This window comes from Budorcas taxicolor, chromosome 6 (assembly GCF_023091745.1).
Source record: "Budorcas taxicolor isolate Tak-1 chromosome 6, Takin1.1, whole genome shotgun sequence".
Classification (NCBI taxonomy): domain Eukaryota; kingdom Metazoa; phylum Chordata; class Mammalia; order Artiodactyla; family Bovidae; genus Budorcas; species Budorcas taxicolor.
Window position 1 is genome coordinate 61,701,860 of NC_068915.1, and position 12,252 is coordinate 61,714,111.

Consider the following 12,252-nt stretch of genomic DNA (forward strand, 5'->3'; position numbering starts at 1 on the left):
ATTGAGATATAATTGACATATAACCTTATATAAGTTTAAGGAGTGCAATGTGTTGATTTTATACATTTATATATTGCAAAATCACCACCATCTAACATCTCCATTCATCTTCTAATTACCATCTGTTTTAGGAAATAATATTTTAAAAATTCAAAACTTCAAAAAAGATTTACCTATGGCAAGACATAAACTGACATATGGCTTATGTAGAAAAATTGTTGACTATCATGGCAGAGACTTCTAGTTGTCTCCTAATATGTTTCTGCTCACTTTCTTAGATGCAGCCACTTGAATCTTGAATCATCTTTTCCTCCAGCTCAGACTATATTCCTCTGGCTGTCTTATTGTAGCTAAGTATGACCATGTGACTAGCTTTGGTTAATGAGAGCTAAGTAGAAATACGGTGGGCAACGTCTAGGAAAGAACTTCAAAGAGAAAGGGTTAATTTTTTCATGCTGGCTGGAATGTTGATAAAATGGCTAGAGCTTAAGCGCCATTTTGGACTATGAGGAAGTACACTAAGGTTTACTATGCAGCAAGATAGAAGAAGTCTGGTCTTTGATGACTGTGCAGCTACCACAACAGTCTTGAACTATCTGGCTCCATTGGACTTTTTTTTTTCATATGAGAGAGAAATGTCTATCTTGTTTAATCAAGTTACTTTTTTTAACATCAAAAATATGCCATAAAATAACTTGCTTTGCATGATACACACTAGGGGGGCTAAGTGATAATTTGGAACCAACTAGCTTTCGAACTCATTGACTCATTCTTACCATATCACAGAATGCAAGAGTTGTGTCCAATTATGAGCTTTATTGAAGCAGATGGCACGGTGACATTCATGGTTTCTTTTATGAGCATTTCTGATTGTTCCCTGGCATGCAGCTCAAAAACAAGCTGTACCAGACTCATGAGCTAGAGCGCTAAGCTAGGAGTGGTGATCTACTTTCTGCCCATCTCACTGGCTCCTTTCATAGTGCTCTTTCCTACTTTTTCGACTCCAGTGACACTGACTTTTCAGTCTTCGAACACATTAGCCTCATTCCTGCCTCAGAGCCTGGGCATGAGTTGTTCCGTTAGCCCTGGAATGCTCTTCTTCACTTGAAGGTATCTCTGGGTCATTTAAACTTCAGCTTAATTGTCCCTTCTTCCAAAAGACCTTCTTGGAGCAGCCATTGCAATCCTGTCCCTTATCATATCACCCTGTTTTCTTCCTATCACTTTGTGAAATCATCTTTAATCATTCAACATTTAGCCATTTGTTAACTGATTTAGTGACTTTTCCCCTCTTATTCACTGGTCCCATCAACCTGAACACTCATGGGAATCTTGCCTAATTAATCCACTATTCAGACACCATGCCTAGAACCAACTACATACTTGATACATAATTATGGAATGAATGAATGCAAGAATGAAGTGACTCTAGAAAACAAAGAGCCAAAGTTCTGCCATACTAACAGTAGCTTTATTCTGCTTTCCATGCCTTGCTCACTATCATGGCACTTGGGGTGCACTGCCTCATCCCTCACATTTACGACATCCATATCCCATCATTAAAAACAAAATCCTTAAGGATCTTGACCAATTCCGTTCACCTGTGCATCATCCACTGCTTAACACAGAGTAGCACACTTACCCTAGACGCTCAATACATATGTGCTCCGTATTGTAGGAAAAGGCGCTGTGCCTACAAAAAGCAATGCCAGCTCTCACAGCAACTCTAAAGAGAACTCTATGCCCATGTGTGTGCCCGTGTCCTGATCTGCCGTTAGTCACATTGATGTCTCTGCTTCTCAGCATTTCTTCAAGACTTCTCTTTACAAAATGGGCTTGGAAGTGGCCACGTGGCCAGCTTCTTTAAGATCTGTGATAGTCTGCCTGTCTCATTCACTGTCAGGGCTCTGAGGATGGTGACCAATGGCACGTTTTATTGGATGGGATCCCAACTGTTGGTTGACTGAAGAACATTTGATAGAGTTTAGAGCAGTTGTTTTCCCCAGGCTACCTAAACCCAGTTATCTCGGATGAAACTCCTTCATATCAAAACACTGCCCCACCCTATCCACCAGGGCAGGTCTTGTGACCTATCAATTATTACATGCTATCTAGGTAATTAAAAGCTGAGAGATGAATAAGGACTATTTGAAACCAGGAAATTCCTCGTACGTAAAGTAACTCACTGTGTTGGTAAAATGGGCAACAGCACAATTTAGGAAAATCTTATCACTAATGTGGTTGATTAATACCTTTCCTACAGGGGTGACAGTAAAGGGTTCAACAAAGATTTTTATTGTTTTTCAGAGAGACTTTACAAACCTCAATCAAGAGATCTGAAATTCTGTAAAACACATCCTCGTTCCTTAACTCCAATTTCCTTCAGTAGTTTTATAGATCCCTCAGGCCAGGGAGAGCAGAACCAGATGGCGCTCGGGAAGACTTTACAGCGTGTGTCTGCGCGGCCGCGATGCACTGGAAAGCTCTGCCACTACTAACCTTCTGGTATTCATCGTGATATGAAATGATCCTTGATGGAACTTGCTTTTTATTTTGTAATCTGGTGTACTAATCAGAGTGCCTAAAACATTTCCTTCTGAAACTTCAAGAAATACTCAGTAACATCACTGAGACAAGTCAGAAAAAGCAGGCCAGCATATGTTTATATAACACAGCACTTCTCCCCAGGGTCTACCTTGCCCCATAAATTGTTGTACTGGTGTGAAAAAATACAAGTCAGGTCTGAAAAAAAAAAAAAGTCCTCCCCTTAAATCACAACCATATTTGTGAGAGGAGGGGAAGACAGTGACATATTTAAAGTCACAGTCAAACTTGTCATGCTATTTTTTTTCTTTCTTTTCCTTTTCTAAATAATTTCTTATTGTCTCATTCTCCACCTTTGCAGAACCCACTCTCCCCCTGCTGTGATGTCGTAATTCCTTCTTAATAGCTAAATATTTCAATATTTGTGGTACTGGAATGCTTGTTAATCATTATCATTTGAATCTTATTATGGGCAGAGATGTAGAATTACTGTAGTGGAAACAAAACTATAGGAAGGAATGTTTTCCAAATGGCAACACCCTGCCCACCAACTGAGAAGAGTCCTCTCTGGCCCTGGCTGGAGTGGCTCATGTCTGCCCTGAAGGCTCAGATATCTAGGGGATGGATTTCTGGTAAATTTCAAGCATGTAGAATGTGTTGAAGGAACGATGCCTGATTAGTGATACAGGCAGCTGAGCACAGCTGAAGATGGAAATATTATATGCAGATAATGGATGGCTTAGTTGACCAACCAGATGGAAGTAAGTACTTTGATTGGGGAACTGACATTAAAAGGCATTTATGCTAAGGGCCGGGAGAAAAATGTAGAGAAGTGAAAAGGCGAGAGAAAAAATGTTAAAGGGACAGAGAACAGTGTGTATAGTGGTAAAGGGGAAAGACTGGCTGCATTCCAAAGGCAGCTCAGAGATAACTTACAAGCTGTGTGACCTTGAGAAAATTATTTAACCACTCTCTGTCAGTGAAATGTGTGACAGGAACTACCTTACAGTGTCGCGTTAAATGTTCTCAGTGTTAAGCGAGTGAAGATATGAAAAGTACTTGTGACAATGACTGACCCTCAGTAAATGAGGTCCTACTATCATCTGAGTGGCAACTGTACATTCTCTGATGATGTGGGTTGATTGGGTTTTCAATTACATATATATATTATATATATATATTTAACGAGTGGGTATTAGACACGCTGATATTGCTAAGAGGACATGAGAAGTTGGGATACAAAGTGAGACAGAGTCTCTATATGTGTGTTGAGGGAGTTAGGTGGTGCTGAGAGGGGAGAATTAAAAATCTAGGCACTTTTAAAGAGAGATGGGAATGCTTTTATATCTGACAAACTAAGGGAAATTGATCAGGGCTCTGGGTATCCTGGGAAATAGCAGATATATCAGGGAAATCAATAGAATGCAAGGAAAACGGTTGCAAGAAGAAAAGAAAGCGTCCCTATCTGAGAGTAAGGAATAGGAATGGGCATTAAAGAGAAGGTATTTAGTTCCTCAGGATGTTAGAGCAACTGAAGGGATTTGAGAGGAAAACCTGGGGTGAATTCTCTGGGTGACTTGTATTGCTCTGCTTACTCCATAGGTTTGTGATATGGATTTAAATGAAACAGCCAAGGCCTGGGATCAAAACCAGTGCCTGGAGAATAAAATGGGTGCACAATAAATGCTAGTTCTCTTCCCTCGCCTTCTTCGTGAACAAGGATTTTCTTTTAACATATTGAGAGAAATGGCTCTGTCTCCAGATGGCTGAAAAGACACATCAAGAACACAGATTGGAAACAACTATAAAGCCCTGATCAGTGTATGAGTATGTGTCCAAGCTGAATGTAGACGCCTGAGACCCATACCTGTAAGTGGTCTAACTTGTGTATAGTTAGTTGCCTAATGTATATAATTTGCACCCTGTGCTCCAGTTAGTGCTAATTAGAGCAGAATAATCTGTGCCCTTCAACATGTACGATGTTTGTCTGAAGACAAAACACTGGAGAGAGGTCCACAGAGCACCCGAACCTTAGGAGCAGGAAGGAGCTTCACAGGTGCAGATGAGCGTGGCTCTGCGCTGATGAGTGGTTGGTTAAGAGAGGCCAGCATCCTGTTCTGCAGCCAGAAAATCTCTGGATGTCAGCACCAGGGTCTTATCTGAGCCGAGCTCTGTCTCTCTGTCAACTCTATGCCACTGTTTCTCGTGTGTTTGTTCAAAACAAACAAGCATGGAAAAAAGGAAGTTTTACTTTGCAATCATTTACTGAACACTAATGGGGCACTTGACATCATTATGTCAGAGCAGATCAGTAAAGACAAGAAGGGGCAGTGGACGCGTGAGGAGGAGGGGGCGCACAGCAGCTGGGATGCGGAGGGTGGATGGAGGAAGGCCAGGACGCCGCCATGCCCACAGGGAGAGAAGCACGGAGGAGCCACGGCTGTCAGGAAACCAGAACACAGAGATCTCCTCATCCACCCAGATCCTTGAAATAGCAACAAGGGGGAGTCCCCTCAGAATTCCTCTGAATAAACAGGATCAGAGCAGCAGCATGGGGCAGTGGGTAAGGCAGCTGACCATGGGCCACACGGCGAAGTCTGTCCTCTGTCGCTTCAGATTTGGGTATCAGACGAGGCACTTACTTAACTTCTCTAGGCCTCTGTGTTCTCATCTGTAAAATGGGTATGGTAACAGGTTTGCTGGGAGGATTTGGTGAGTTGAGGACAAGCACGTTCTAATGGTCGCGACCAACACGATGGTGCCCACCTCGACTTCTTTTCCTGTCACTTCTCACATCCAATCTGTCAGCAAATCCTACAGGGTCTACCTTCAGATTAGCTTCAGACTCTGACCCCTTTCACCACGGCTGCCCTCCTGGCCCAAACCACCGTTACTTTTGGCCTAGGTTCTTGCAATAATCTCCTAGGTGGTTCATAACACCGTGGTCACAGTCCTGGTGCTACAGCACACGTCAAGATCATGACACCCCTCTCCCAAGCCCCTCAAGAGCCTGTGACTGGACCATGACTGAAAGCCACAAGGTATGGGAAACAATGGAGTCATGGTTCTCAGTTTCTCTTGCCTGCTATGTTCTCTCCATAACACTTATATCCATCTATATTTCACTTATTTTGTCTCCTTCCAGTAGAAACATTGAGGAGGGCATGGATTTTTATTTATTTTATTCACTAATGAATCCATAGTGCCTGACCCACAGTAGAATCTCAACAAATAGCTGCTGAATCGATAGAATAAATGCATATAAAATACTCAAAGCATTCAATAGACCTTATGTATTTTTAGCATTGTTCTTCCCAGATCTTAGCTGTCTTTTTGAAGAACTTCTCTATTGTGTCAATTCCTTTTAAACCCCATAGTACCTCATCCTACAAAATACCACCTGAACCAGGATGGGGGGACTGGGGCTGCTGTTTTTAGTCTGCCTAACCATCTCTATTAATGCTTTACTATGCCGAATGGCCTTCTTATGCCTTTAAGACAATACACATGTATTTAATTATTTACTTTAGGGAGGAGCTGCCACCAAATCAAAACAGGAGAGATATGGAGTCCCAGGGGTAGGGTCCTTGGATTAGACACTCACGACCCTGTTGCTGGTGGTGACAGAAAGTTACCTTCATAGCACACCAGGAATCCTTTGGAACAGCATTATTATTTTCTGGAAAATGCCTGGGGTTGTGTTTCATTATATGGATTACGTAAAACATGTCAAGTCAGGGAATGCTAATATTTGTACTTATCCCTGTGTTATTTACAACACTATATTGCTACTTGCAATATACAAGTAAAATATTTGTAATATACACTGTAATAGTATATTGCTGTGAAAGTTAAAGGATGAACAAGTAAGTTTACTCAAGATAGTTGGCCAATGATATATGTGTGTGTGTATGTATATGTGTGTGTGTGTATATATATACATACATACAAGTATAATTCTTGGTACATAAATGAATTTTTCACATATATGCATTTGGCTACATTCTTGGTTGAAATATAGAATTTTAAGATTAAAAATGCAAATCTAAGGGTAGTTATTTCTTTTTGAAATTAACTGGATTGTAATAGAATTAGTGACTGTATACAATAAAAAGATTCAAATGCAGAGTACTGCTATAACATTTTGGGTTCTAAAACCCTTGTGCCTAGGAAACCGTGAGCATAGACTCTCTCTCCCAGAGAATGTGAGTGGTGCTCTTGTCATCTTCCTTTTCTGGAGTGGCCGTGAAGCTCATTAACACACATATGCACACCAGGACACTCTGCAAGCACCAAGTACTACATAATTTTAAAGTATTACTCTTTCCTTTAAATACATTAAACAAATTTACATCTTGGACAATTTAGCCAAGCCAACAGCTGAATTAATCCATTCTTTCTATTTTCCATAGGGCATTAGCTATTTAAACACTATATTCAAAGTATTAGTAGCAATAAAACAAGAAAAAGAAGCCCTGTTAGCACTTCCCACTGTATATGAAGTGAACAGAAATGTGATGGGGTACTGACATTCATTTCACTTTGAATTAAACACAGCATCACCGCAAATCTCAAGAGAAGATATTAAGTTTTGTGTTTGGGTAATACCAGGAATTCTATAGGCAAGGGTAGAATTATATTTGGTTGGCTAAAAGCCAGTCAAACTTCACACTTGTCCTAGAAGTAGGTGGTCAAAAACTCTGTTCTTGTCTTCAAAGCGACTGGCTACAGCTGCTCAAACTATCTCGATTTCAAAATCTTTTGTGTCATTCATTCTGAAAATAAAACATTCAGACATGAGGTAAAATGAGGTCTAATGAAAAAGGTATTAAGTTAGAATCGACCTTGGGGAAAAGCCGGTCCAATCAGACAGTGCACATCAAATAAAAACAGAGTAGGATTGGAATTTCCAGGTGGCATAAGTGGATATATGCAAGCTTTGATTTTATTCCTTCAAGAAAAAAGGATGCAAATCAAGGGAAGGAGACATATTCACAGTTATCTTTCTGTTCTCCTTAAAATACATGCTTGAGTTCACAGTCCACGTTTCAGAAGGAGCCTTCCCTTTGGTGGCAGGAAGTACATACTCCTCAATACGTCTGGTTTTGCTGTAATAGTATATAAAGCCTCTCTCTAATAAATTTAGCCACAAATTTTTTTTAATGTGTCTGCATTCTGCTAATTTATAAAAAGCAGGATGCTGTCAGATAAAATTTCATGAAAATGATCTATAAACCAGACTGTCAAAAGTGAAAGGTACTCAGGCAGTACTTAGGGAAACAAATAATAGAAGCCCCTGGAAAGGTTTCCTGTGACTGCGGGAAAACAATGTGCTGTAACGGAGCTCACGTTACCACGATTTGCAAGTTACTGTGAGGTCACAGGAAATCCTGAAATGTTTTCCACATTTTCTTTTATACATTTTATGTCAAATTTCCTGCAATTGAAATAATACACTCTCCTACTGCTGGAATCCCTTCTGTACGAAAGGCGATCTTATGACACTCCCCCACGAACACCTAATAACTCAGTTCCTACCAGTATAATGAGAAAGTGACAGATGGAATTGAAAGTGGACCATGATAAGGCTAAAATGTCAGATGGCCTAACTCTTTCAAAATGAAAACCAAACTGATGTCATTAAGGCAACTCTAAAAGTGCATTTAATACAGGACAGTAGCCTTTTTCTTTAGAACGAAAGATAACAGAAGAAAAGACAGACTGTCCCAAGACATAAACTCACCATTTCCCCAAACCTCTTATTCAAAAAGTATGTGTGGATTGATGGTCTAATTTTAAAATGGCATCTTCTGTAGGGATAGTCTTAACAGGATTCAAGCTCCTGACAACCATATTTTATTATCCCAGCAATGCTTATGAAAGGGTAAGTCAGATTTAAGTAAAATGTCCAAGTTTAAAATATTCTCTCAATTTTTATCACTCACAACTGTGGAGTTTAAAAATAGCTTTTTAAATTGGTCAATGCTGTTTTAATATAAACCCAAGCCAAGCAATTAAGGCTCATTAATGAATGACAATTTTTATGGTTTGCCAGATTATCTGTTATTAGGATACATTACCTCTCCTGACATATCAGGGGCCATCGGAACAGCAGGCCACAAAGATGAGTAGATTCCAAAAAACACCACCCAGAGTGCGATGCTGCCCCAGATGGCTATGTGGCTGAACTGTGGAGGGAGGGAATCTGTGTCAGAGACTTGCAGGTGGACAGAGGACTCACACATTGATGAAGCTTTCACAAATTTCCTTATTATTATTATTATTTTTACTGTATCCATAAATGTTATCTATGGCACTTATTAACTAAATATTTGCATGTTTTAACTGGATCTTGCATGAAATACATCTCTTCTATGATGATATAATACCTGTGGTATGTTCCTTTCCCACCCCCTTTGGTGGGTCTCACCTTTCACTCTTTTCAGTTTTATCTGCTACCATCTTTAAGCCTCCCTAGTTTTTGTCTGTATGCTCTGCCTGAAAGATGCTGACACTTGTGCAAATACTAATCTCTGTGCTAAGGACTGTCAAATCCAAATTTCTTGTGCCCACCTTTCCCTCGAACATCTAAGTTTCTTTTTGTTGACTGTGTCTCTTTACCTGGACATGAGTGTACTTCAACACTAATGTATCTAAAATGGAACTTCTTTTCTTCAGGCTGGAAATCTGCAAGTGTTTGAGGACAAATCTTCCACTAATATTAGCGGTCTTCAGAATCATTTTCCAATGGCTTTTCCAATGAGCATGTCTTGTGACATACTCTACCATGAAAAGATTCCTAGTCAATAGGTTTGAAGGCCTCCCACTTTCAGGCATATTTACACTGTACAACCATATATTAAGGGCTCTGAGAAGTCTTGTGATATATACGCTTATTTTTTACTCAGTGTTTCCAAACTAGAGTCCCCCGTTTTCCTCCCTCCAGTCCCGAACCCCCATAGAACCACCTGTGGAACTGGAGTAAAGGGACACATCAAGTTATAACGAAAAAACAACGAATATTAATGATAATGTGTAAATAAATGTGATATTCCTTGGTTGTGACGGAAGATCCTCTTACCCAGGTCCAATATGATGTCTCCAATCCAGCTTTCAAGCACACAGTTATCACCACAAACTAGAACAGAAGGGAGACGTTATTTTACTTCACAGATATGATAGGTTCATAAAATGGGCTGGTAGATTATTCACAGCTGGACTTGTACGTCCAACCAGCAAAGAAATGAGTGAGTTAGCTGATGGCTGAACATTATGACTGTGGCCGGCTGGAACTGCCACGCACAGCCTTACATTCCTGCCTCTTTTCCCTGCCTTCTCCTCATCGTCGTTGTCCGACAGTCCAGCCACAAGCCTTCTGAGCATGGGCCTGCGTGCTTCTCGTAAAATTCATGAGTAGTGATCGACAATCCTCTAAGGGGTACAGTAATCTTGGGTTCCTGAGATTGAGTTAAGTTTATCTTACATCATCTGTAGTAAAAGACTTCATTTTCTAACTTTTAAAGCTGAATTATAAAAGTCATAACACTGGCTATTTAGAAACCTGAACACTTATGCTGTAACTTGACTTCTTAGAAACTCTGCAGAGTAGCATGTAGGAGCGCGTTTACATCTCCACGCTGTATACAGCCACTGTCATCAGTGGCCATGCCATTAATCCTAAAGCAGGGCACCCAGACTTAATGAACTGCCCTGTGTCCCCCACAGGAGAGCATCACGTTTAAATGGAGTCAGACCATGTGTGCTCAAGACTCCATCACTTATTGGCTGTTCTGATAAGGAACAAGGCAGGTTACTTGAGCTCTCTGGGTCTCATCTCCTTCATCTATAAACTGGGATCTGATAAAACTTATCACTTTATAGGTAAAATACCAAGAATGGTGCTTAGCACTGCAGCATTATCTATGATTATCTATTTGGGATAAAAATAACACACTGAATACTGCTGGTAGTCAAAGGAAATCAGGGCACTTCCAATAGTTTGCCAGGATGGAAGTGCGGTGCTTGCCTAGCACTGGTGATTAGTGAGTGCTTAAGTGCACAGTTCTATTTTTGCTTACTGTAGGGTTTATACGCAGTATAGATGCTGCCCACTGGGTCATAAAGTCAGGATAAAGTGAAGCACTTGGGCTTTCTCAGCAGGATATCTAATAGCAATTCAGGATAAAGAGCTGTAGAAATAAAACATTTACTAAAATTTAAATATTTAATTTAGACTACATAAAAAAATTCCAAAATAAGAGAGAGATTTTGACACCAAATGAAGGAAATACTCCCTATTAAGACTTGGATACTTTAAAATGTCTCTGAGACATCCAATGACATCTACTGATTTATATGTAAACTTAGTCCAGCAAGTATTATTTGTTTTGCACTCATGTTGTACGAGAACAAACCACTAGGCTCCCAAATATGTTTTTCCTTTTTTTTTTTTCTTTCTTTTACTACTTGAGTGGATTGATGTCAATGGAAAGGAGAGCCGGGATTTGCCAAAACCGTTATCTCTCTGTTACTCAGTAGTCTTAACTTCCTATTAATCAGTTATTTAAGCATCACATTATAGTTTTTCCACCAACGGAATCAGCTGTATCAATGCCCGCTTAATATTTAGGACAGCACACGGTCCCCACTTGTGAAGCCGTGGACGGGGACACAGGAGAGGAGAGGACACTGGCTTGAGAATTCAGAGTTGAAGGTTGGAGGGCACATCTTTTGGAGACTAACTATATGACCTTCAGCATTAGTATCCCAGTGGAGCTTTTGACTTTAGATGAAAAAATGGTTGTAAAACATTTTTTAGCTCTTGAATGGCAGGGTGGGACTCACACTCATCTGTGCATCCCTCACAAGCGTTTATACAGTGATTTTATACAGTGGAGTCCATGTCTTGTGTGGCTTAAATATCTCAAAAAAATGGAGATTTTTTATTTTTAATTTTTTTGTCATTTTATTTTTAATGAGACTCTAGAATAATTAGCTATTAAACACCCAAGTCTAGTATGGTAGTATTTGCCATGAATTTAGGAAAGCAAGGAAATATGAGCAAGGGCAATATAACAAACCTGAGGAAAAAGGGACAAGGGAGACAAAAAGGGAAAGTGAGGCAATAAGAGTGAAGAAGGAATACTGAAAATAAGAACAACCAAAGGCCTATATAGTCAGTGAACCTAAATGACATTTTTATAACCTAATATAAGATAATCTCTTAGCAGTCAAAACATCTCATTTTAAAAGGGATGTGCGAACAACCCTTAAATACAGAAATGCACACATTTGAATTTGAAAATAAAATGAGCTCGTATGAAGTAATTCAATTTCATATGCAAACGAGGCAAATGTGCCGCACTCACTGTGTAAACAAAGTTTCCCAACAGCAGGTAATCAGAAGTCTTCCCGTTTTCAAATACAGTGCCTACATGAAAAGAAGAGAGGTTTGTGGGGAAAGGAAATAAATTCAGAATCCATTCAAAGATTAATCAATTTAGGAGTGTCGAACAAAAGGAAGAGAACCAGGGGTTACACAATGGAGCCACTGGAGTGAGTTGCCATTTCCTTTTCCAGGGGATCTTCCCGACCCAGGGATTCAACCCGGGTCTCCCGCATTGTAGGCAGATGCTTTACCGTCTGAGCCACCAGGGAAGTCCTCACATATGAGGGAAATCCCACTTCACAGAGACATGGAGTTATAAA

The 12,252-nt window shown here is 40.1% G+C and overlaps 1 protein-coding gene across 1 annotated transcript in view; it reads right to left on the minus strand.

Moving 5' to 3' along the window:
* ATP8A1 (ATPase phospholipid transporting 8A1) overlaps window positions 1-12,252 on the minus strand; it is a 226,498-nt gene that overhangs the window by 23,510 nt on the left and 190,736 nt on the right. The window contains exons 31-33 of the mRNA XM_052641830.1: window positions 11,913-11,974; window positions 9,626-9,682; window positions 8,625-8,732 (exon numbers count right to left, since the gene is read on the minus strand). Coding sequence (XP_052497790.1) covers window positions 8,625-8,732; window positions 9,626-9,682; window positions 11,913-11,974 — 227 coding nt within the window. The remainder of the gene's footprint in view (window positions 1-8,624; window positions 8,733-9,625; window positions 9,683-11,912; window positions 11,975-12,252) is intronic.